At 43.7% G+C, this 27,245-nt stretch overlaps 1 protein-coding gene across 1 annotated transcript; it reads left to right on the forward strand.

Annotated features, from left to right (window-relative positions):
• Positions 1-228: 228 nt before the first annotated feature.
• Positions 229-26,771, forward strand: crb2a (crumbs cell polarity complex component 2a; the record flags this gene model as incomplete). The annotated part of the gene is made up of 13 exons (XM_079288961.1): positions 229-280; positions 9,253-9,828; positions 11,716-11,911; positions 12,824-12,963; positions 14,524-14,694; positions 14,774-14,887; positions 16,145-17,098; positions 19,603-20,177; positions 20,800-20,965; positions 22,008-22,878; positions 23,186-23,302; positions 25,744-25,870; positions 26,550-26,771. 13 exons carry the CDS (start codon positions 229-231, stop codon positions 26,769-26,771), a joined length of 4,281 nt encoding a protein of 1,426 aa, XP_079145087.1.
• Between the last annotated feature and the right edge of the window lie 474 nt (positions 26,772-27,245).

The following is a 27,245-nucleotide window of genomic DNA, read 5'->3' on the forward strand; positions in this document are numbered from 1 at the left end:
CGTGTTTTCCCGTCGTCTCTCTGCTCTCATGGCTGATTACACTCGGCACAGGGAGGAGGGCTCGTCTGCTGGAGCCCGCTGCTGCACACTCACTAGTAGCCAAGCATGGGCAGTGTGTAGCACGCCAGCCTCTGAGCAACACAGCGAGGATGTAACTACTGTAGGACTCCCAGCACTTTCTTCTTCCTACATATGACCTTGTGGTCTTGTGCAGATCCAGGTTTGACCATGGAGTTGAATCTAAAGACACTGCTGCTGACGATGATGATGTTGAAATGGGGTGAGTAGAGACAACAGTGTGTGTTTTTTCCTGAGCTCAAGGGCAGTTTGAAGTGGTCCTTCTGGATGAACAATTTCTGTAATTGAATGCTGAAGGACTGAAGGAAATCACGCTGTAATCCTACCGAGTCTCTGCGTGAAGTTGGTGTTTAATCCTCTTTCCTGCCAAAGCAACAGGTTGCACGGAACGAGTTATAACAGGGACGTAAATATCCACCAGAACTATTGCGGCTTACTACATGCTTGTTGACACAATACAAATTACACTTCATCATTATTTGGTTCGGAGAAGTCCAGAGGATTCTCACTCTCTCAGGCCTCAGGAATGTCACCCTGAGAGGTGCTGCTCTATGGATGGTGCACAAGTGGGGTGTTTTGAGCTCCCACTATATTAGCAGACTCAAATAGATGCTGGGGGGGGGGGGGGGGGGTTAGTCCTTTGTCACTTACAACAATGATGAGAGGCTTGGCTAGTTCCCAGTGCATTTTCACAATACTGAGAAACCAGGAGCATGAGGAGGATAACTGTTGTGGTGATGTTTCGACCGACAGACATCTTCACCAGGTGCTTGAACAGCAGCAGCTGCTGTATAATTTGATTGTAAAACATGTGGTTTCAATGTTTGAACTGCTCTTTCTATCAGATGTGACACATGAATGGTTCAGAATCGGAGGCTCCTCGGTCATGCACAGTCGAGAGAGAATCTCATTCATATTTGTCTGCGCATGAATGGAGGTGCACAATGAGGTCACATAGTGTGCAGAAAGTTTTTGTTTTTTTTAAAGCGATGTTCAAGTTAGATTTTTGAATTCCAAAAGGCAGCAAAAGGTGGACTCGCATATTATGAGCCAGGATTTTCTGTTGACAAATAGAGATGTTATTTCAAAGTGGTAACGAAGTTGTCTGTGATGATGAGGACGGGAACTCGCGGCACCGTGTCAAAGTTTGGACTCTCTCCATTGAACACAATGTAGAGAACATAACTCACGAATTGACCCCAAGAATAGACTCCCGAAAATAAACCACCATCATAGCAAAATGCTGTTGTTGTTATCATTTGTAGGAACGTTGCAGTTCATTTGCATATTGTGTAAAATGAAAATACATACTTTTCTTTTCAAATTGCAGCTTTTATCTTCAGTGCAATCAACATTAGAAATCAAAAGCTTATTTACATCCTCTGATTTACTTCTTTTGTAATTTCATTGAGCATTATGTGTGTTGTATTTATATGGTGAAACTAACTCGAGTCATTTTCAAACAAGTGAAATGAACCTTTATTCAAACTTCAACACTTTTTTAACATGAATTGTCTTACAGTACAAAAGTAGATTGAAACCTCAATCTCAGTTTGGCCTCCTGTTAAAATAAAGGTTTGGAGTCTGTCTCCTTCACAACGACAGAGTGGCCGGTACCCCACACAGCTTCAGGTACTGTGCGCTCATCATTCAGGCTGATTTTGCAGGGACCTTTTTTTAGAATATTGAAACATTCATTCTTTTATCACATCCATGTACAGGATATCAGGAATGGACCTCTGAGACACCTTATACATTTGACACATGACCTGATGATGAAATATGTGTTGACGATATTTAACAACGTCCATAATGAGGATATCAGCCTGGGGGGGGGGGGGGGGGGGGGGTATCATGCGTTATGTCGTGTATGTGTGTGTGTGTGTGTGTGTGTGTGTGTGTGTGTGTGTGTGTGTGTGTGTGTGTGTGCGTCTGTCTGTCTATCTGTCCGGTCTCACATACTACTGGACCCATCGGCTTATTATTTTGTTGTGCTCATCTATGACTGAATGCTCGAGGACCCCTCCTGCTTATAATCACTTTCAACCCGTCTTTGACTGCTGACTCCTCGAACCGTCCGTTTGGGGCAGTGAGTGATTAACAAGTGTTTCAGTAGCGAAAGACATTTCCAACGATCGGCGAGACTAAAAACAAGTCTGACCTCGTCTGTTGCAGGCCACATCTTGGCCTTTGTCGTGGCTCAAAATCTGACATCCATAGAAAGGTTTGGGATGCAGATTAATTACATACCCGATATGTTCTGATCCACTAAAGTTAAACATGACATGAAATGAATATATCACTGTTTTTGTTATTTCGCCGCCAACTCTTCTTTCTTTAGGGAGGGGAGAGGGAGATAGGTGGACATCTGCAGTCTGCACTCTAGTGCACGACTCGAGTTAGTACAGCAAAGTGCGAGCTCTGCTTCCTGTCCCTTCATGCTTTCAGAAAAAAAAAGCTGTGGACCTCAAAAGAACACGACTGCTTTTTAAAAACTGTTTTGGAGCATTCTCACCTTAAATGGACAGTTGATGGCAGAGAGGCATACAGGAAACAAGAGGGAGAGGATATGGCATGAGTCCTAAACACTAAAGGACGGGCGCTCCGGGTGCTCCGGGCATCACTTGGAGCTGTGTCAGGTGAATGAAACTGTAGGTACAGGCGTCTGAACAGTCAGGGTCAACCTTGTGTGTGTGAGTGTGTGTTCTGTGGATTACCATGGATGATGTACAGGTGGTAACCTTGTATTTGACTCCACTGTGTTTGTGTCTGGGTTCGTGCTCCAGTTTCATTTGGGGTTTAAGGTGAGACGCTACAGGCATAAAAATGTAATTTTTCATGCACAGGCACTTTTTTCAGACTAGTGGAAAGAAAACTACTACTTTGTCTGATTTCTCCCAAATTCACTGAAGTTTACCATTAGATAATGCCTCTTTTACATATTCAGACATAATATTTCAGAAAACTTGCAAAGCAAAAAGTATTGGTCTTAATATAAGTCATCAATTTCAACAATTAGCACATATTTAATACAATATTGCCTCATTTGCACACTTAACATTTCAGAAAACTTGTACTTGAAAAAAACTATTGTTTTAATGTAAGTAATCAACCGGGGAAGTTTCAATGGCGATGAGAAGTAAAGAAAAAAAAAGAAAAAAATACAACCAATTATGGGGACTGAGCAAGCATGTAGGGATGGTGATGAGCTGCATGATATATGCAGTGGAATTGGGTTTTTTAAAATCATGATTCTATTAATAGCTCCAGTTTCCTATAGAGTAACAACTGATCACACACCAGTTATTGGGACTGGCCCATCCCATTAGTTCAAAGAAAGTTGTATGTAATTGATGTCTATTGCAACGTGTAATATTAAAGCAACAGTTCAACACTATGTGAGTGAGATATGAAGATCCATCTCATGCCTTGTGTTGAGTACGGAGTTGGAGTAAGGAAGTGATCAGCCTAGCTTAGCATAAACACTTGAAGCAGGGGTAAACTCTGTTCCAACGAGAATAGAATGGAACACTGAATTACTCCTCAGTGTGACGATTACAGGAAGACTTGAGTATTAGAGCAATCATTTAACAAGTTGGAGATTAAATCTTGCTGGCCATGCTCACGATGTTCCTTAAATATTTGTACATCAGTATATATCAGTAGCATTATATGAACTTTGTTCTGAGCAAAAGTAATTTTGCATAAGCTATTGTCAATAAATATGAACTGTGAAATATTATTGTGTTATTCCACTGCTGCAAATTTCTGGGAATCCCAACAATTGTTCATGAGGGTTCGAGTATGGGACGCTGCTGAGGGGTAAGGTCAGAGTGACAGAAGAAGAAGAGCACGTGACAGACAATATGGTTACAGAGAGGTTGGAGCTTGAGGCTGTAATCTGTGCAGGTATCCTGCCACCCGGAGATTAGAGGAGCAAGGGGATTGACCCAAAGAGACCAGAGGGATTACAACATGGACAGGCTCTGGAGGTCAGGGAGGCCATCAAACCTGCTATGGTGAAAGAGGAGGACAAAGGGTAGGATGAAGATTAGAAGTGGGGGGTGGGGGTGGATGAGGAGAAGGTGGTGGAGACGAGGATCAGAAAAGAGGGAGAAGGTGTGCACAATGAAAACCAAAGCAGTGAGACTAAAATTTGAATTTGACAAACAAGATCACACATCTCTTTTATTTGCAATGAAACATGAGAGTCAGGGGTAAGGGGTATTTTACCGTCTGACTGCGGCGATTCTGTTGAAATGAACTGGTTTTGATCTGCTGAAATGCTGGTTTGACTGTATTCTAATTTATGCAGTTTCATTTGATCTAGTTGTATTGCATCATCAGGCTTAAATGAGCAACACAGTACCATGGCAATTTGGTTGCACACATCACAATTGCCGGAGGTAGTGTGTGCAAGGGGCCATATTTCTGAGGGTTCTGTGGTATCCAGCAGATGACCGAGCCAAGACCTTCTTTTCTCTGAGCTGCTCCTTGTTTACAATCCGATTTGCAACTTAAAATGAGGATTGTTTCACAAGTAGCCGTTAACAAGCACATTTTACAAACCAATAAAAAAGCTAAATCAACGTCAGACCAAAGTCGGTGTGTTTCCAGATTGCATTTCTGTCAATCTGTCCCCCCAATGTGATTGGTCAACACTACTCACTATACAAATGGAAACCAGAATGCTTCAGATACCAGAATCTTTGTCACCTGGAGGCAAAAAGGTAGCAGGGGATGGACCCAGATGCAGGTAGACACAGGGGAACAGAGGGATCATGCACGGTGAATTTTAATAAATGAGAAATATCCAAAACTAACACAACAGGAAACACACAAGGGAACACAGCAGGGAACATATCAGTGAATACACCAGTGAACAAAGCAGGGAACACAGCAGGGAACACATCAGAGAACATATCAGGGAACACACCAGGGAACATACCAGGGAACACAGCAGGGAACACATCAGAGAACATATCAGGGAACATACCAGACAACATACCAGGGAACACAGCAGGGAATACTGCAGGAAGCATAGCAGAGCCAACGAACCAACACATGATTTGTTCAATCATGGAGTGGATCAGAAATTGATCCTCAAGGCGCACCATCACGTAAGAAAAGATGAGCTGACAGTGAAACACAATGATCAGGGTCTACTTATGGACATCAATGAAATCAAGCATTGGGGCCTCTAGATTTGCACATTCACATTGTGAACCTATCCCGATGTAAACTGGGGAGTAAAGTGTTTGGTTATTTGTGTGTTTTCCTAAAAGTCAACCTTGACTTCTGGTTTCACACGGGACATGAGCGATGGTTTCCTGGGTGAAAACCCACCCACCCTCCTTACGCTGATTGTTTAAAATCTCTTCATACAACATCACCTGTCCTTGGCTCACGGTTTTATTGATTACATACAAATTGATCGCGTGGGTGATATACGAATTATAGCGCTTTTTGTAGATGTTGCTACCAACAGAGGCCTCACAGAGGCAGGAGTTCTTGAGATTAGTTGCATATGAATGCATTTAATCAAAGAAAGGGACAAAACGATTAAATCAATTGATTAATTAGTTTATGGTTGAAATAAAGGGCTGAAAACATTCATCCCTTCACAACTCACGAATGGACAGTGTTTCCTCGACCAGTGTTTGACCCAACAGCACTTATGTTAAGTTTCTTATGAAGCAAGCAAAGAATCACCTCCTCAATCAATTAACATGTTTATCCTGGTCTCCTCCTCACATCAGAGAGACTTGAGCCGAATCTCAAAACGCTCCACAGCCACCTGGGACTCCTCTAGTCTGCCGCCGGCTAACACTCTCCTGCGCCCCCTGTAATCTGTAACATTCAAACACAGTTGGCGTCCACAGTTCAGACCGGGGGGAAGACGCAACTCCATAGCAATTGGAAATGACACCAACCTGCTGCTTCGGAAGGGCGATGCTGGGGCACGTTGTAGAGCCTGAGGCCTGCTGCCAAAGAGCGTTCTAAATATATTGAACATGATCCATCGTAGGGTTATGGACAAATGAGGTGTCGTATGACTGCTGATGCTCACTGCCTGTGCTTTTTTGTTGGTTATTTACTTATATGTGACACACTTACATCTGTATGTTATATTTCAAACTATAATCTTTTTCATATTTGCTGCTTGTAGTAACAGTTGAGTAGTCACTATTTGAGCTCTTTTAACAGGTGCTATAGTCTGTCCAATCTGGATTTGTCATAATCCGTACAGTATGGAGCTGTGGATTATGGGTACTACAAACTAAACCGATGGCTGAGCTGCATGCTCATCCATCAGTGGAGCAGACACTGCTTTTAACTTTTATTTATTTATTGTTTTTTCCTTGTCTCACATCAGGTTCCTCAATATAACGAGGTCATCAGCCAGGGCTGCATCAGACATGTACTCATTTCAATCTCACAAATCAATAATAATGTGAATGGAATTGACTATTCTTGGTCTTAATTACCAAGTAATAGTCGTGACCACACTCTTTTAATGAGGGGAGTTTAAACTAAATCCTGTTGGTGCTGCACTGGGTCCCAGTTACATTATTGGTAACACTTTCTATGACGGCCATGTCTATATTGCATTATAAACATACTCACAATGTGATGTAATCTGTTTACAGTGCTGTATTATTATAGTAATAAGCCCTCATATATGTTAATAATGCTTTATAACAATAACCATAACACATTATAGAGAATTGTATAAAGACTGATTGGTAAAGTTGAGTTCAGTGTGTTGTTCTTGCATACATGTATTGATCATTCTTCAATTAACTTAAAGCAAACAATGAGCTCTTATAGTAACTTGTAATAAGATCATAACGCATTTTAACAGTGATTCAAAAAAGATTATAATAATTATAATACACTATGATTTATGCAAAAATAAATGGCCAGCAATTATGAAATAGATATAAATTATACCTTATAAAAATGTGTTATGATTATTGTTGTAAAACATTATGAATATTCATGAGTGCCTATAACTACAATAATACAGTGCTATAAGCAGAACATAAAGCATTATAATTATGTTTGAAATGCAACATGTGCATTACAGAAAGTGTTACCAAACGATTATACTTATAAACGTCAATAAGAAGCAGGATGAGACTTTGGTTGATGTGGGCTCAGTGACATGAAGACCAATGTGCTGCTGGGGCCCTTGACGGATGGTGGGCAGGAACCCGCTCATTAAATACGTGTCTCCATTTAGCAGCAACAAACAAGTGGACGACCGAAACAGATTACCTTTTAAACCTGTTGCTTATTCATTGGGACGTTCCCACTAATCTGCTTTCACTTCTTGTCCTGGCACCGGTGTTCAGATGCAGACGTGTTAAATCCTGAACACATACTGAACAGACAAGCCCCCCCACACGTGTGTCTGCTTTGCTGTCCTCACTGTGGAGGGTGTTTGGTTTGTTTCTCGGCAGGATTATGGAAAACCTACTGCCCCTTACCACACACACACACACACACACACGTGAATGTGCTCGCCTATGTGCAAAAATATAGTAATAATCATAATTATCACTAATAGACATTTTAATTGAGACATAAAATATTTATTTTCATAAATGTGGACATTTTGGGCAGATTATGCGTTCTCTATTTTGTAAAAATGAGCTTTGGGCAAAGGTTAATTATAACGTTGTCATGTGTTCTAATGTAATCTTTTAAAATGGAAGAAACTTAAATAAACACATTTTTAAAGGTTCTCACAGCAAAATTATGACCTGTTAAAAAATGGTACCGAAAGATCTCTGATTTATGTCTTGTTTGTTTCACAAAGACGCATGCAGGAACAAGTTTGAATAAAAGTTCCTTGAGTCAGCTAGAATTGTGCATTATACTCTATGAATAGCCACTCACACAGAAAGAGAAAGATGTGAACAGCAGCTAAAGTGAGCAGTTACAATACGCTGTCTCCCTTCAGCGGCCAACGCCACGAGCTCTCTGGGGAATTAGTCCACATTCCTTTTATTAGGACAATCTCAACCCCCCGTCCAATACACCCCCATCCACGACTCCCACCCTCCCAGCCCCCAACACTTTGATCAGTGTGCTGTTTCCAAAATCTCACTGATGTGGAAGATATTAACAGTGAAGGGAGTTATGGTGGTGAGGAAGGGGGGCAGAGAGAGAGAGAGAGAGAGAGAGAGAGAGAGAGAGAGAGAGAGAGAGAGAGAGAGAGAGAGAGAGAGAGAGAGAGAGAGAGAGAGAGAGAGAGAGAGGGAAGAGGGGGGATATTTAATGAGATAAACCAGTGGTGAGAAAGTCGTATTATTTATTGCAAATTTTACAGGAACAACATAGAGATAAAATCTGATGATTTACATTTTAATGCTTTTTTTCTCTCATTGTGTACAGACAGAGGAGTTCAGAACGTGAGGGAAGAGATTATAAACACATAATTACAGCGTCATAACCCTTTGATCTTCGTGGTTTCATTCCTGGTTGATGTGGTTGTTCTTTTTTTCACTCATTTTGTAACTCTTTATTATATGTGTTTAAATATGTCTGTTTTTTAATGTTTTAAATTGTTGTTTTTGTTCGTTTTTTAATGCTACAGCAGAACCAATTGCCCCTCTGGGTCAAAGGTCTTTGACTTTTGACTTTAAAGCTACTCGTTCTCAAACCCATCTTTATTACAAACGTCAGTGCCTCGATGGACGATGAGATGCACCGGGCTTTTTTTCAGTGTATTTGTAACCAAGTATTTCAGCATCAATTCCTAAACTTGGTAAAACGCCCGAAACATGAGGAGGAACTTTTTTGTCGGATATCATACTTACAGCTGTATGAGGACGCTTTGCATATTGAAGCGTAGGCCGTCGGTATTTGACGAGTTGGGAGTGAGAAGGTGTTGGAAGCAGCAGCTGTGGGAAATGTTGGCAGTGACTTCACACATTCAGCTCTCGTGCAGCTGCAGAAGAGTGGTCAGTATATGAGAGACTATGAACAGTAATGATGCAGTACATGCATTGTTTCCTGTGACACTCTTGCACACGTGCCAGTAACAATGACAACTTCTGATTTATCCTGGGACTCCTTTAGGAACCACTACTCTGTAATGCACACATATTGTTCTTAAAATGCATTAAGTAGTCCTCAGCATAACATTCTGTTTGCTTTTATTAGGAACCTTCTGCACAGCCACTTCGGACAAATGTCTGTCTGCACCCTGCCAGAATGGAGCTACCTGCGTGGACAACATGGACGATTACGCCTGCATCTGTGCCCGAGAGGGGGTCCTACACATGGGCAAAAACTGCGAAGAGCTCTATGACGCCTGCTCCTTTGCACCGTGTGAGGACTGCACCAGCACCACTGGCACCGCGGAGTACCACTGCATCTGCCCGGACGGTCTCACGGGGGACAACTGCACGGAGGAGGTGGACGAGTGTCAGAGCAACCCGTGCTCCGAACCCCGCTCCATGTGCGTGGACCAGCCGAACGGATACTTCTGCAGGTGTCCCGCTGGGTACGGGGAGGCCTGCGAGGAGGACGTCAACGAGTGCTCGTCAGAGCCCTGTCAGAACGGGGCCATCTGCATGGACGGAGTGGCAGAGTTCCACTGCTTCTGCGTGCCCGGTTTTCAGGGTTACACCTGCGAGATCGACATCAACGAGTGTGCCTCACGGCCCTGTGAGAACAACGGCACCTGCATCAATGAGAAGGACCACTATGAGTGCGAGTGCCTGGAGGGCTTTGCAGGTACATCCAAATGTACACACACACACACACACACACACACACACACACACATGTTTGGCAGATGTCCTTTCACATTTCAAACATACAGTTATCAGTCAACTGTTGCTGTTTGCATTTTGTAATTTACATTGCCACAATTTGGTGGCTTTGGGGTATGTAGACAGGAAGTACAATGTTGCAGTAAAGGCAGCCCCCTTTCGGTCGGTACCCTCTGTACAACACATCGGTATAGGGGAACGTGTCCTCACGAGATCACCCTGAAGAAAGCCTGTCAGGGACGCTGTCAACAGTCTCTTCTCTTCAGTCTCTTGTTTGCCGTTCACCTCGTTTAATCTGACGACAGCAAAACCCTCGATTTAACTGTCCAACAGGAGGGGAGCTGCTTGTTTGTTAAAGGGACCTTCTGTTTTGCCAAGCCACTCCACGAAAGTATATCCGATCACCATGTGATCAGGCAGGTCGCATCAAGGGGGCGAAGTGTGGACACACATATGCGGACGCAGCTGAGTTCTGATCTGGCACATCCAATCACAATAGTTGCATTGAGAGGACAAGTGTAACTACGGCCAGAAGGCCTCTACACAATGTTGGCGTGATGAATGAACAGCACAAAATACTTTCTTGTCAATATTACATGTCTAGGGCTTTTATTGTGAAAGGTAAGAACAGAAGGAGTGGATCTGGTCTGAAGGAGTAATAAAGTTGACTGTCTTGGTTTGGACAATTGAGCATCCGTGTTGTTGTACAATATAATGTACATTTTGAATGTGCACATTCTGCACAGCGTGATTGGTTGATGCCTTCATTTTGAATGCGAAGGCGACGCTTTTTACGACGCTGTGTGAAAGTATTCATAACAAAAACAACAGTTCTAAATAAATATATTGAGTTTTCTTTTCTCGTGAAAAAGAAAAGCAACGCTCCCCCGGAGTGTAAAGGCCTTCAGAGTGGGAGGGATGTGGTGTCAGTCGGGGCCCACAGCTCAGTTTTTGCCCTTTGGCCCTTAACAGATTATTCCAGCGTGCTCCATAGTCTGAGTCGAATGCTTTCTTTCTGTCATGCATGTTTGAAGGTTTGGTATGTCATTTTCCTGCTCAATCATCATCTAAATAAGAAAAAAGATCAGAATGATCAATAATAGTGCTCCTACTCATCAACAAACATTTTCAACTGACACGTACAAACATGTAAACAGTATAGCCTAGTTCTAAACCAATCTAAACAGTGAACCTTGGTGAAACAGTAATATAACTCCATATTGCCTCAGCCTCCTGCGTGCGTGTTTGGAGCTGTGAGTGTAGGTGTTTAATATTATGTCATCATTAATCATCTCCTCGAGGAACACGTCTTTGAGCCGAGACAGGGACGTTCTGCTCGCTGACAGCGTTTTATTTGTTTTTCTACTCCGTGTTCCTCGCCACCATTTGTTGTGTCCAAAGTGTTCCGTTTGTTCCCGATACACTGGGCATGGGGAGTATTTTAAGTGTGCCGTGAGATGCCGTTAGTCAGACGTCTTATCTGCGGCTCAGATAACCTCGCCGTGCAGAGTGAGAAGAAACACTCCCGTCTTGCTGTTTCTTGCACTCCCCTCTCTCCTCCACGAGCCTGCTCTGTGTCAGAGGAGCTCCGTGTTATCTGCGAGCAGTCGGCGTGGATCGGCACCGCTGCATTCCGCCGTCACGCTATCACTTTGTTTGGAGAATGTAAAGACGGGCTTTTTATCACCGCTGGTATCTGGAGACCAGAATAGACAGACTGATGAAGACATTGATGACATTGATGATCAGTTGGCTCTAAACTGCAGCTTCATTCCATCATCACTATCATCATCATCACTTTTCACATGTCTCTTTCTCATTACACGTTGACCCCCCCCCCACACACAAGGAGTCAACTGTGAAGCCGAGATCGATGAGTGCGAGTCCGGCCCCTGCCACAACGGGGCCACCTGCCGCGACCTGATCGCCGCGTACTCCTGTGAGTGTCTGCCCGGGTTCGACGGAGTCGACTGCGAGGTCGACGTGGACGAGTGCGCCAGTGAGCCCTGCCGGAACGGAGCCGTCTGTCACGACATGGTGAACAGGTGGGAGCTGAGTAGGAATTACAACAGATCGACTTGTGCAGCGTTGGGTGGCAATGTGCTGCTTCATCAGATGGTCCCCCCTGTTAGTGTTGTTTTGTCAAACGTCAGTTTGTGCCTCTTATTTATTATCATTATCACAGAGCTAAACATTCGTTTTTGTGACAAATAAATACCCAAATCTTTTACTTTATGCACACTACAAACTATGTTTCTAAAGGTCTGGGCCACCAGGGATGAATGAGTTAATGAATGGACCTATACAGGTCAGAGCCTCCGTGTGACATGACTCTTCACATTTCTTTTTGGGGCTGCTGGATGGGAGGTGGGGCCTTTGAAGTGACTCTGCCAAAAGGCCCTTGATCTCATAATCCACCTATCCCACCAAAACATACCGGCAATGTCTCTGTTCTGGTGTGAATGTCCACACATAAGTCCTGAATGACGTTGTGAACCTCCAGGCTGCTCACATCTGATTGCTTTGAAAGGCTCATTTTTTTACACCTGCCATTTAAGGTCACAACTCAATAATGCTGTAATCTCAAGACAAATTTGATCGTGAATGAGTTATCTCAAAGTGCCTCTTTTATGGTTTTTCATTTCTCACTTAAATATATGTCACATGTGCTTTTGGATCCCAGTTGGACAAATCGGTGAATCTTTTTGTTGTTTATATCACAGACTGTTGGGAGATGTGGCTCAATAGAGATCTATTTAAAAGACTGGAGTTTGGGTTTGTCATTTGTTGCTATTTTTGGTAGTGGAACCACAAAGGCCTGCATATCAGTTGGAACAGCAGAAACAGCAGTTCCTCTACAGCTATGATCAAGCCCCATGTGGGTTTCCTGTTCAGGTGTTGCTCATTGTCTGAATTGTATTTCCTGCTGTTTAGAAACTCATTTGTGTCTCTTGCAGCTATGCATGTGACTGCAGAGGTACTGGATTCCAGGGTGACTACTGCGAAGTGGACATCCCCGAGTGTGCCTCTGATCCCTGTCAGCATGCTGCCTCATGTTTAGAGGGAGTCAACGAATACACTTGCCTCTGCTGGCCAGGTACCGAACTACATGCTGCACATCAAACGTTCCTGTACCAACACAAGGACACGCAACCATTGCGGACTGAGCCCACTGTCCATGTGAATCTGAGCCCGCAGCACTTTAGCTGGTGATTTCCACTGAACCATACACTGGCTTCCCACAACGACAAAAACTGCACGGCCCATTATATTCAGAGGGAAATGTATTTTCTTCAGGATTACGTTTGTTTTTGACGCATCACAAACACGTTTTTAACGTCTACAGTTGGGGTGGATGGGTCAAACAAACACAGGACTTTCACACAGGACTGCGCTGTCATTGTCCTGTTGATCATTTATTTCAGTGATTTAAATGCCACTCAATCCTACACACTGGACTGGATTATTATTTAATATTTCAATTTAGTTTTATTTCAATTTACAACCCATGTGTTAACAACTGCAAAGTCACCATCTGTATTACTTAAAGACACGAGTATCTCCCAACGTTTCAAAACCAATTCAATTATTTTTTGTAATCACAAATTTGCCTCAGAGGGCTGTACACATGCGACATCCTCTGTCCCAGGACCCTCACATCGGAACAGGAAAAACTCCCCAAAAAAACATTGAACAGGGAGAAACCAAAACCAAACCCAAATAAAACTGGATGAAAATCAGCAAGTGTTTGCTTTCATGAATTCGAGCTCTCAAGAGCCTCTCTATGGAGCCTCTCTATGGACAAAGTCAGAGGAACCATGAATGTTGGAGAAAATTCCATGACAATAGTAGTTAATGAAATATTTTAGACCATATGACCATGCCAATATGCTAGCATGTCTAAAAACAAAAACAGCATAATGTTAGCTATATATAATAAGAGTTATTAATTCAGTCATGAAAGCGTTAAGATTCTCAGTTTTGAATTAAGATTTAAAAAATGTCAGAAATCAATAAACGGAGATGAAGGAAATAGGGGTGTAACGGTTCACAAAAGTCACGGTTGGGTTCGGTACGATACAGTGGAGCCACGGTTCGGTACGGTTCGGTACAGTAGAAAACTATAAATGCCAGAGAAATGTACTTGATTTTAAAATATATTTATTCATTACAACTAACATCATGAAGTTATTCTTTGACTTTGAACAATGATGGAACTATACCTGAGTGACCCATCTTCTGGGGTGTCTTCTTAGCAACACATAAGCATCAAAAACAAAAACTGCTCCTTAATGTTATGTAGTGTTGTTACTTACATCTTCTCCATCATCATTTTAGTATGAACAATGATGGAACTAAACCTGAGTGAACGTGGCTCTTCATCAATAAAGTAAAAAAAAGAAAACTTTTTTTTCCTTTTTTTTATTCAAACGTATTCAGTTCGTCATGCGTACCGAACCGTGAGCCTCGTACCGAACGGTTCAATACAAATACGCGTATTGTTGCACCCCTAGAAGGAACGCTACTTTTGTGATGTCGTTATTAATATGCTTCTCCAATGTAAGTGAGGTTTGAAGGTTAATTTGGGTTCTAGGTAATGCGTCCAAACTCGGTGTGTTCAGTGTGAATAAAACATTGTCTGCTTTGCTTTCTCTAGGTTACGAAGGCCCAAACTGCGAGATCGATATAGACGAGTGTGCCGAGCAGCCCTGTGAGAACGGCGGGGAATGTTTTGAGCGTTCGGATCCATCTCACTGGGAGCACGACTGGGAGCTCAGCTTTGCGGATGCAGCAGGATATATCTGCCAGTGTCAGCCGGGGTTTGCAGGTCTGTAAAACTGAAGCAACCAATCAGCCATATCAACAATTCCATCGTTTGATTCGTCATCATTTCTTTCATATTGCAGGAGAGAACTGCTCTGTCAACATTGACGAGTGTGAGTCTGAACCCTGCCAGAATGGAGGCACTTGTGAGGATAAGGTCAACGGCTACACCTGTACATGCTCTGTAGGATTTCTAGGTGAGTCCCGGACCTTGTAATAAATAGACACAATCTCCTGTTGAATTATAGAACACTAAATATAGGCTTTGTATCCGTTTGTTTGTTGTCTCAACATAAAAGAACATCTCACATTTTCTGCTATTTTTAAATGGAGTAAACTGGACGTTACACTAGAACAGGCCCAGAAAATAGAAATGAAGCGATCAAAATAGTATGTATATAGTTAACCAACTAACAGCAATAGTGAGCCAATGATGGCAAACTCAACACTTGGTTTAATCCCTTGAATCCAACTGATCCGCTGGTAGGAAACTCATGCTACATGTGCAGCCAAAACTTCCAGATTCTAGTTGGGATTGTAAAGGAGCCGGGGATCAAACCACAATCACAATTACTGGATGGCCCGATCTAACACCTGAGCTACAAACCATTTTATTATGCCTCCTCACCAGTGACAGCCTTGGCCAGGTTGTCCGGATGTACATACATCCGGTTCATTCTCGCGAACGAGATATCTCCGAAACGTCTTGAGCAAATGTCTTCAATTTGCTGCTATTTCCAGTTTGTCCTTTATCTAACCAGAAAGGTCTACTGTAGATACAATATGTCCTTTGCCAGGGAGTCCTGGTAAAGATGGGCAGCAAGTAAAAAAGTACAGATGGGGACAGATAACACCACAACACAAAACATATCAATAAAACAGACACCAAACATACAGGATTTAGAGGCTCAAAGATTCAAGGCAAATAATGGCACTTGTTGAAAGCAGCAACATTGTTGTGTTCACAGATTCAAATATTTTAAACATGTAACGAGAGGGTGAAAATTCCAAGTCAAGTATGCCTTGAAGCTCGTTCCAAGCTGTGGATGTGTGAAAGGACAACGCAAATCTATATCAGTATTGACCCGCAGGGGATTCAAAGATGCTTACCATGTAATCACAATGTCCTCAGTTCAAGTCCAGTCGGGTGTTGCATCTAATCCCCATTCCCTCCCCTCATTTACTGTCACATAACTTCTGTCCCCTATCAACGGTCACAGAAAAGGAATGAAAGGTATACTCACTAGAGCAAAACGTGTGTTTCATTCGCTGCTGAAAATAGTCCCCAACAAATGCAATACTGTCTCCAGTTTTACATCTTTGGAGTCGATGGGCTTGGAGGTGAGAGCCACAAACAGGGATGATCAACATGATCCTTCGCCTTTCTCTTGCGGTGCAGCTCTGGTAGGAGTCTGCCACCACCATGTCTAACCCTCAGTGTCGTCTCCCTCTAGGTGAGCTGTGTGAGGTGAACATTGACGAGTGTGAGAGCCAGCCCTGCCAGAACGGCGGCTGGTGTGAGGACGGCAGGGCCTCCTACACTTGCCACTGTCCGGAGGCGGAGCCCGGTGAACTCCCCTGGGGAGGCGATCACTGCGATGTGAAACTCTACGGCTGTGTGGACCACGAATGCCAGAACGGAGCCACCTGCCACCCGTGGCTGGAGGGTGGAGAACAGGGTCACACGTGTCTGTGCCCTCACGGCTTCTACGATGAGCAGTGCTCTACGAGGACGACATTCTCCTTCTCCACTCCTGGATTCATTCACATCCAGGTTGTGCTAGAAGAAAGGACCCGGAGGGAGGTCGAGCACAGCCTTCACCGTGGTTTTGGGGTGCAGCTGCGCTTCCGGACAACTCTGCCTGACATGTTGCTCTTCTACAGAGGGGATGCAGACAATCACCTCATCTTGGAGATCATGAATGGCGGTCTTCGCGCAAAAGCCTTTTCTGAGGAGTCTGAACTGGATGTAAGATTTCTTGGTTTGGTCAGCGATGGAGAGTGGCGGGAGGCTCACGTGTTTGTAGATAAGGAAGGCCTGGTTCTGATTCTGAAAGGCCGGGGCTGCGACAGTGACGGATGCAGAGTTACAGATGGCGGTGCTGATGAACCACCCTTCCAGCCCTCTGAAGCCTTCACTCACATGTATGTCGGCGGAGCACCAGAGGAGCTTTTCGAGTTATCTGCAAGCGGTGCAAGCTTCATTGGATGTATGGAAGACCTGATGATCGACTCTAAGCCTATCCTACCGCACACCCTTCCAAAGGACCAAGGCCATGAGCTGGGATGCAGTAAGACGGATTGGTGTAAGCCTGACCCCTGCCATGGGCATGGACGCTGTGTGGACCTGTGGACCAGCTATCAGTGTGACTGCCACCGTCCCTTCCATAGCGAGAACTGCTCTGAAGGTGAGCACCTTCACCACCAGCAAGTTCTTTTCAAAAGTTTTGGACAAATCTTGTAAAACAAGTCCCTATAGGTGTAATTTACTTAACAAAAAGAAGCAAAACCACAGTTTTAAAAGTAAAAAAAAGTATTATGAGAAAAATGTACTGAAAGTATCAAAAGTAATAGTGTGTATAAGAGAGTGGACCTTGTTATATTCTTAGATACAGTGTTATTGTTTTGTTAGTGCATTGAAGCAGGAGCATTGTAATGTTGTAGTCAAAGTCGAGCAAAGTCTATTTAGTTATTACACTGCTTGGTGGTTTAGTTTGCATCATATTTTATAAAGGGATCATATATACTGTTTGTCAGATCTTAGATCCAATGCACTCATTGTCCACCCCAATGTTTCCTTATACAATGGTTTGTGTGATATTTCATTGTGTCCAACTGGAGCGATCAGGCAACAAAAGTACTTGGTTTAGGGAGAGGCCGTGGTTTGGGTTGAAAGGACTTCGGAAGAGTACAAGTACATACCTTCTGACTCCTGGTTTCACACGGGAGGAAAGTCTTGTGTTTATAGAACCATGACATTGTTAAGATGGGACAACTTGCCCTGTTGTCAGTCTCTTAAGTTATTGATTGTCTTATTACATTACATTACAGTCATTTAGCAGACGCTTTTATCCAAAGCGACTTACAATTCAGATTCTCTCACACCGTAGGCAGAGCTACAGGAGCAATGTTTGGGGTTAAGTGTCTTGCTCAAGGACACATCGACATGCGACTAGCGGAGCCAGGGATCAAACCACCGATCCTCTGATTGAAGGATGGCCCTGCTCTCCACTTAGCCACAGTCTCCCGTTATTAGTACATAGAGTTTGGTGACATCACATAAAACCCAACATAGCCCCACCTAGCATACACCTGCCCGTAGGTCTAACCAGAGTAATCAGAAAGCAGTTTGGGTGTATTTCATTTACAAAGTAACCAGTGAGTATAGCTGTCAAATAAAAAGTACAGGGTTTCCCCTCGAAATATAGTGAAGTAGAAGTATAAAGTAGCATATCTTGGAAAAGACTAGTACCTCAAAACTTGACTAAATGTAGTTAGTGACATTCCACCATTTCACGAATGTAATTATCTAAAGTATTTCTTCGGGTAACAGTAGACCTCAAGATACCGACTAAAGTCATGTGACGAAAAATAACAACTTTAACTGACTTTCAAAGATGCTTCCGGGTGAGAAGGTAAACAACCGTCACCACAGTGATTTAAGGTTCAATCCCAAGCAATGGAGCTTCAGATTTGGTCTGGTTCTCCATCAAACATAAATGGCTGTTGTTTGTAGATGGGAAGCCAGCGAGGGAAAATGCATGTTTTACTTATCATTCTTTGTTATTTTACAGAAAACCCTTGCAGAGAATCCCTACCTTGATGATCGGTTACTTTGGTTTTTAGCTATTTTTATGACTTGAATGTATGGCAAAAAAGAAAAAGTATGTCACTTTGTGAGAGATGATAGCTCCTGTTTGCACATCACCTGACCCAAAAATGAGAGCAAGATGCAGTTAGCTGCACCACGGCTTACTACAGTGAAAAATGATTGGAGCCACTGTTGTGAAAATAAAGCTATCTTTCACACTTAGAGCGGATTTAAGAATGAAACAGAAGCTCTCAAGAGGCGTATAGTTATATCAAAAAGCAATAGTTTATTTATCAACAGAGTTATTCAGCCCAGCAATCAAACATGCATGGGTTAATAAAGCTTCGCTCGCATTTGAGGTCAGCCATAAGAACCCTGAACATTGCAGCGTGATAATTCATATAGTCACTTCTTATGGAAGCCCATTGGTCAAATTCAAAGATGCAGGCGTGGCACGTTTGTACGTGTATGACACCTGGGTGGAGGCCTGAACGTCCGTTCACATTGGCCCCTCCCAGAAGGCGTTTCTTCTATCAGTGTGAAGTGAGATTTTGAGGCGAGAGGACCTGGGAAAAGTGTGCTCTGCTGGGGCGTTGTCCCTGTATCTCACTGTCTATTGTTCCTCCCTTATCTATCTAAAGATGGCGGCCTATTCCTTGTGACGCAGTTAAATCACTCAATTACTCTCCCTCCTGCTTCTGGTCTTGCCCTAGCGTGTACTGTGTGTATTGTATGAGTGGTTAATAGAGCTGCATAAGCTAATGGTTATTAAAACTGCAAATAAGCTAGTGATTAATTAAAGCTATATATAAGCTAGTGGCTGATTAAGCTGTATATAAGCTAGTTGCTAATTAAGCTGTATTTAAGCTAGTTGCTAATTAAAGCTGCATATTAGCTAGTTTTATCAACACCACATTATTTTGCATTTGATGGCCACCTGGAGAAACAGTGTTGAGTTCCATAGGTTTGAGGGAACAGCTTGCGCTGCTATGTGAACCTGTACATTCCAGGGGCATCAGGGGCTGCTACTGAAGTTATATTACTAAATGTTGTAGTCCTATTTTTTGCAATTAATCCAAACTTTCAATTTTCCCCTGTCAGAGTTCCCTTCGTGGACATACAGCCATGAGGACACCATGAGCTTCAGTGTCTACGATGTAGGCAGGAGCCACAAGAGCAACTTCAGTGTGTCCTTCTTCCTGAGGTCCTTGAAGCCAGACGGGCTGCTGTTCCAGCTGAGGAGACCCACGGAGGAAGAGGGCGGAGAAGTCTACTTCTCCGTCTACCTGGGGATGGGGAGGGTTTTTGTCAGCTCACTGCCTAACAGCGCCCCACTAACAGCTCCCATATTTGTGACCACCGGTGAGAAGCAACTTCTGCAGGTGGAGGTCCACCACAGACAGGTGATCTTTGAGCATGCAGGCCTTCGCTACGGGATAGGAGAGATCCCTGAGGTGAATGTCAACAGTGGGGATCAGGCTTATGTAGGGGGAGTCCCAGGAGACTGGGACTCCGACATGTGGGGGGGGCATTACAAAGGCTGCCTGCAGGACCTTCGCTTAGACTCGGTGCATCTAGATGTGGATGCCTGGAACAGCTCGGACAAGGAGGGAGTGTATCTACCAAGTGATGCTGAAAATGTGAAGAAGGCCTGCGTCAGCGACAATACTTGCAAGGTAGGAAATAGTCCCTGAAAGGGTTCTGTTCCTGACAGTAGTACAGTAACAATAGCTACTTGGGGCCAGCTTTGCTGGTAGTTATTAGGACCAACATATCAGTTAGTCATTGCAACACGCTTTACTTTACTTCAGTCCTGCTTCCTCTTATGACGCAGAACTGAATTATAGTCCCATATGTTTCTAGGGAAGGATGCTTTCTTACAGAAGTAAGGCGTAACACAGGACTTTCACCCAGGAGACCTTGTTTGTGTGAAGCATCTTAAAAAGTGTCTTGAATATTGTAACAAAAGCACTGACTGTAAGCCAAACAATGTTTACCTAAACCTAAGAAATGAGTTGTGTTGCCTGTATAACCAAATCAACGAATGCTAACGTGCTAACAGGCTAAGTGCTGGAATTTACTGAACACTAAGCTCCATGTCAAAGCTGCACCTCCTCTCAAATACGACGTCTTACACCATAGTGTCAAAGCACAGGTTTTTAGGGACACAGAATTGACTCTTGACAGTTTTGGATACCTGTCATAACATCCAATCAGTTTCAACCCTGCTCTGAAGATTATTTGCTGTCTGATCTCTTGTGTCTGCGTTATATTATATCTCAATGTCTCCCTCTTCAGATGAAGCCTTGTCTAAATGGAGGAGAATGCACCGTCACGTTCAACGATTTCTCGTGTTTGTGTCTGGCGGAATACACCGGAAAGACCTGCGAAACACGCGTGTGGTGTGTGAGCGATCCTTGTGTCAATGGCGGCCACTGTGTGGACCTTCCTGATGGATATGAATGTAAGAACATCCCAATCATTTTATAACTGTGGCTCTAGTCAGATGCTGGTCATATTCTTTGGGCAACATTAGCCCTTATGTAGACAGTACATTCCATCCAATTAGTTGTCTTGACTCTGACTTTGATGTACTTTGCCTGATCTAATTATTACAGATTTTTCTTATTTTTAACATACAAGCAGCATGAAATAATGTATAAGGAGTGCATTGGACATACTGTATGCTTTAGGGTTGAATGTTGTCCAGTGATTTTTTAAATGATTACTTCCAAGGAATATACAGTATATTAATAAAACTGGGATTTGTCATTATACATTTAGTTACATTTTAAACACGGATCTTCAAATAATGAACAGCAAAATTGTTTATGTTTTTCTATTTTTACTTACCCTGTCATATGTTGATATATGACATATGATTAAGTGGTGGTGTCTCTTAGTAGACCATCAATTTCTCAGTCAGTCAAGAAAATAACTTGTATTTGTTGAGCTAAATGTCATTGAGGGTTCCCAAAACATCTTTCCTCTTGTGGAAAATCTGCTCCTTAAAAAAGGCTCCTACCAGGTTGGGACTTCTCTTAAGTTCTCTAGAATATCAGCAGAGGAAGGAGGACTTTCTGAGTAGAAGTCCTTAAAGTCAGTGTCCATTTTTCTTAGTTCGGCGTGATTTCCTTCTCTGAGATTCCCTGAAACGATTGCTTTGTAGCAATATAAAAGAGAAAGCGTCTTTGTTGGGTAACACCAAACCCCTCAGGTTCAGAGACAGAAACATCTTGATGGAAATCCCAACTCCTTGAGGGTATATTTTGCATGTGAAGGGAGTCCATTTTGGTGAACATTCTTGGTAAATGTGGAATGTTTCATTTGGTGATGGGTACTCTTGAGTCGGCAGATGCCCTGAGTTGAGGTACTGAGAGAGATTAAGTTGTTGAATGGCTATTTGCTCTTCCCTGAACAAGTGCAAATCCAAATTGTCAGACTGATGCTTACAATAACTGAAATCATAATAATACAATAAACACGTTCTCCACATTGACCTTTAGGTGTGAACAACGCCACGTTTGAGAACAACCCTGTGCACTACAGCGCTGGAGGCTCCCTGGCTGAACCCGTCTCTAGCATATACGTGGAGCTGCGGACCCGTTCAGAGAACGCTGTGATCCTGAGGGCCTCCCGGGGCTCTGACCTGCTGATGGTGGGTCTGCTGGACTCGTCGGTCCGGGTGGAGATCCACATTGGCAACAGCGTTGAGGCGCTGGCCTTCACGGGAGTTCGCCGGGTGGCCGACGGGGGCTGGCACCGCGTGAACATCTCCATGGCCAACAAGGAGCGCAAAGCCTCTCCCTGGGTCATCACCGTGGACGGAATCACAGACGCCAGCAGCGGGCCGGAGCGCGCAGGAAGCGTTCGCTTTCTCAACGATAAGGGGGCCACGTTGGCCATCGCAGAGAGCTTCACCGGCTGCTTGGGGGCGGTGAGGGTCGGTGGAGTCTATCTTCCTTTTGTGGGTGACTATAAAGCCCCGCAGCCGTCTCAGTTCCACATAGCTGGAAAAGCAAAGATCCATTTGGGTTGCACCAGTGCCCCTGTTTGTGACTCAGACCCTTGTGTAAATGGAGCCACTTGTGAAGACCTCTTTAACAAACTGGGCTGCGTCTGTGACTCGGGTTGGGAGGGAGAGCTGTGCGAGACGGACACCGATGACTGTGCGTCTCAGCCCTGCGTCCATGGGAGCTGTAAGGACTACTTGGCTGGTTTCCAGTGCCGTTGCCACCCCGGATATGCCGGCGCGTTCTGTGATGAGGACCTTGACGAGTGTGAGCGTCACACCTGTGAACATGGAGGCACCTGTCACGACGGACCCAACATGTACACCTGTACGTGCCCCAAGGGCTACAGCGGCCCTCGCTGCCAGTGAGTACTGCCAACTGTTTATTGGTTCGAACAGGAAGTGGTATAATAATAATAATAACTTTATTCATATATATATATCTATATATTTTGGGGCCAGACCCGGACGTGCTTTAAAAGTGATCAGTAAAATCTTAAAATCAATTCTAAAACAAACAGGGAGCCAACGGAGAGAAGCCAGGATTGCAGTGATGTGATGTGGTCAGTTAGAACCAGTGAGATCTGCATCTGTAGCTTTAGCAGGCCGTGCCTCACAAAGCAACATTTCATTTGCTGTCATTGAAGATAAGTTACTCACCTTTTCCTTCAGGTGGAACTATCCTCCAATACAGTGTGGTGAAGATGTCCGCTGTGAAAATGATGGAGTCTGCGATGATGGGCTGTGGGGAGCTAACTGTACATGTATGCCTGGTTTTACAGGCAGCAGGTGAGCTCACTTTTCATAGAATAGAAAGTTCAGAAGCTGTGTTTTAGACTTCAGTGCCAAAATCCTAGATACCCAAATGAGTGTGTTAACTGGCTGATGTCTCAGTACGAAACATATTCATAAATCACATTCTCTGGTTCAGAAACGTCGACATTCAGAAACGTACAGTGCCACATTCACTATGCTCCCGTCGGTGCAATACAATGAAGTTACTGGGATTCTGTTCGTGTGTTTTGAATGTAATACAATGTGAAAGAGCTGTGGGCTAAAGACCTTTTCCCACAAGACATTTTGACTTTGTGTAATTTGTAACCAGGTCAACAGCTTCTACCATTCATGTGTGCCAGCATCAAGGCACAAGTAGAAGCTCACTCTGGCCATTAATTCAGTCTATCATGGTAAAATAAGAGTAAAAACCTTTGACTCGAATATGTCAACAAAATGAAGCAAGAATTATGAACCTGGCTTTATCCAATATAAAGATTTCTTTCAATCAGCACATCATTAACAAGATAATGGCTCACTTAAGCATTTAAGCACACAACTTATAAAAACCTGGAATACAGAAAATAATGAATTCAACTGTATTAACGTATTCAACTGGGGAAGTCTCATGGTGACATACAGTGCCTTGCATAAGTATTCACCCCCCTTGGATGTTTTCCCCTTTTGTTGCTTTTATACATGAAATCATGGTCAGTATAATTTGGCTTTTTTGTCAAGAATTTGCAAAAAAAAAGCTTCTTTCATGTCAAAGAGAAAACAGATTTTTACAAACTAATGTCAATTAATTAGAAATATATGAGGTAAAGTAAGTGATTGCATCAGTATTCACCCCCTTTAAAGTGACTGACCTAATTCAACAGAAGTCCAGCTAGTAGATGCCAGCAGTGTCACAAGTAGTGAGATGGAGATCACCTGAGTGCAGTTGATGTGTGTCAAGTGAATTTAGTATAAACACACCTGTGTCTGGGAGGTCCAGTCTCTGGTTCATCAGTATTCCTGCAACAATTGCAACATGAAGACAAAATAACACTCCAAGCAACTCAGAGAAAAGATCATTGAGAAGTACAAGTCAGGAGATGCTACACAAATATTCCCAACTCACTGGACATCCCACAGAGTTCAGTTCAGTCCATCATTAAGACATGGAAGGACTGTGGCACTTGTTTAAATCTCCTATCGCTGGCCGTCCTCACACACTGAGTGACCGGGCAAGAAGAGGACTGATGAGGGAGAACACCAAGACACCTAGGAGCACTCTGAAGGAGTTCAACGCTTCAGTGGCTCAGATGGGAGAGACTGTACATACAGCAACTGGTGCCCGGGTTCTTCACCAGTCCAAGCTGTGTGGGAGAGTGGCAAAGAGAAAGCCACTGTAGAAAGAATCCGCCCAAAGGCATGGGGGAGACTCCACGGTCAACTGGAAGAAAGTTCTTTGGTCTGATGAGACAAACATTGAGCTTTTTGTCCATCAGACTAGACGCTATATTTGATGAACACCAAACACTGCACATCACCACAAACACACTATCTCCAGCGTGCAGCATGGTGGTGGCAGCATCATGCTCTGGGGATGCTTCTCAGCAGCAGCCCTGGAAGGCTTGTAAAGGTAGAGGGGAACATGAATGCAGAAAGATATCCCCAAATCCAGCAAGACAACGAGCCCAAGCATACAGCAAAAGCTCCACAGAATGGTTCAAAGACAACAAGGTGAATGTTCTGGAGTGGAAGTCAAAGCCCAGACCTCAATCCAATCCAGAATCTGTGGCTGGACTTGAGAAGAGCTGTTCACGCCCGATCCCCGACCAACCTGACAGAGCTTGAGCTGTTTTGAAGAAGAATAGAGAAAAATCTTAGTGTCCAGATGTGCCAGCCTGAGTGAGACACATCCACACACACACACACACACACACTCAGTGCTGTGATTGCAGCCAAAGGTGCATTTACTAAATACTGACCTGAAGGGGGTGAATACTTATGCAATATTTACTTTACCTTATATATTTTTAATTAATTGACATTATTTTGTAAAAAATCTGTTTTCACTTTGATATTAAAGAGGGTTTTTTTTTTGCAAATTCTTGTCAAAAAAGCCAAATTATACTGACCATGATTTCATGTATAAAAGCAACAAAAGGATGAAACATCCAAGGGGGGTGAATACTTATGCAAGGCACTGTATGTCAGTGATTTTTTCTGCCTATTCCCCCCTTTATTTACCCAAATGATAGAATTAAAGCAAGACACATTGCTGTTGAACATCTCTTTGAGCGGCACAAACCTCCATTGTAAAATGTGTTTTTCATCCTGATAAAGTACTAAAGACTTGAGTAGCAAACTCTTGACTTCTCCCATAAATATCTTTAGAAATGTCCAGAGTGGTCTAAAATGTTCATGTCCTCTTCCAGATGTGCCCTCATGTGTTCTCTGTCCCGCAGGTGTGAATTGGAGATTGATGAGTGTGAGTCGAACCCCTGTCGAAACGGCGGCTCCTGTTTGGATCGATTCAACATGTTTGTGTGTGAATGCCCGCCTGGCTACAGCGGCCCGACCTGTGACACCAACGTATGTTTGTTACATTCTTCTTCTTTGGTTTTAAACAACCAGTTCTCACACACAGCTCGTCAAATACTTGGTCAGCGACCCTCGGCGTCTGATACCGATGCTCCCTTTAGCGTCGGTATGAGCCGCACCGGGCTTTCAGCTAACTCCAATGTAAACCCATTCACGTCATTATTAGACGCTCAGAGCATCTGACCTAGTATAAAGTGCAAGAAGTTCACTTGGCGTGAAGGTAGGAGGGGTCCAACAAACAGGAGGATGGTGTTTTCTTTTCGTTTACTCGTGCTTATTTTAAATCAAACCGGGATATTTTCCTAAAACAAATCAAGTAGTTTTGTTGCGTAGTTAGTATTTTATTTTGAAAAGACACTGTATGCATGAACATTTATTTTGAAAAGACACCACTCTGACACAAAGCTAGAGTGTTGTGTGACAGGTCAAGAGATGTCCATTTTTCACTTAGAAACAACAAAAATCCAAACGGAACATCCAATTCACTTATTTATTTTCCCCTGATCGCAACATTATATTATTACAACATTATATTTGTATACATTACATTATTTGCATCTATGAGTGTTGTTAAGTAGCTGCTCATCTTTCCACATCCATCTGGTTTCTGTTCTCAAATATCTGAAGACGTGACATTTACACAACCTCTGCCCCTCTGTGCCTTTTGCAGAAACAAGCCCACAAACAAGTTATCCCCTGGCTGCTGGTGGCCATCCCGTTGCTCTGCCTCTGCGTGTTGACCCTGATCATCGGCTTGACCTTCGTGGCGCTCACGGCGAGGAAGAAGCGCCAGTCGGAGGGCGCGTACAGCCCCAGCACCCAGGAGGTGGCCGGGGCTCGGCTGGAGATGGACAGCATGCTCAAAGTCCCACCGGAGGAAAGACTCATCTGATGCAAAAGGCCGAAAAATGAAGGGTGTGAGGGGGGAGGGCAGGTTGCTCGGGACTCGCTGTGAAACACACTCTGGGCTGAACTCTGTGTTGTGGGACACAGCCCCCTCCTGGTGGTGACCAGGTACTGAACCATGAGCTGCTGCTCTGTGTGCCCCAACAGTCCCAAGTCCTTGTATTGTATACCACCATAGCAATAGAACATATTTTATTTCTACGCTCTACACTCTGTAGTTTGCCTTAGTAGTCCTAACTAGTGCATAGAGGACCGTTTCAGGGCTCTCCTTCCCAGTGAAGCGCTACAAGCACACACACTGTCAGAAATGTCCTCTCAGAGTCAAAGGCTCACCTGTGCTGCTGCCGGAGACCAGGTTGCATTCTCACAAACGCAATGTGATTAGACGTTTGGGGCCCTGCTGTTAGCAGCATCCAGTCCAGTCAAGCCAATATGCAGGGCTGTGAGGCTGCAGTTCCTC

The sequence above is a fragment of the Melanostigma gelatinosum genome, assembly GCF_949748355.1.
Source record: "Melanostigma gelatinosum genome assembly, chromosome: 18".
In the NCBI taxonomy this organism is placed as follows: Eukaryota; Metazoa; Chordata; class Actinopteri; order Perciformes; family Zoarcidae; genus Melanostigma; species Melanostigma gelatinosum.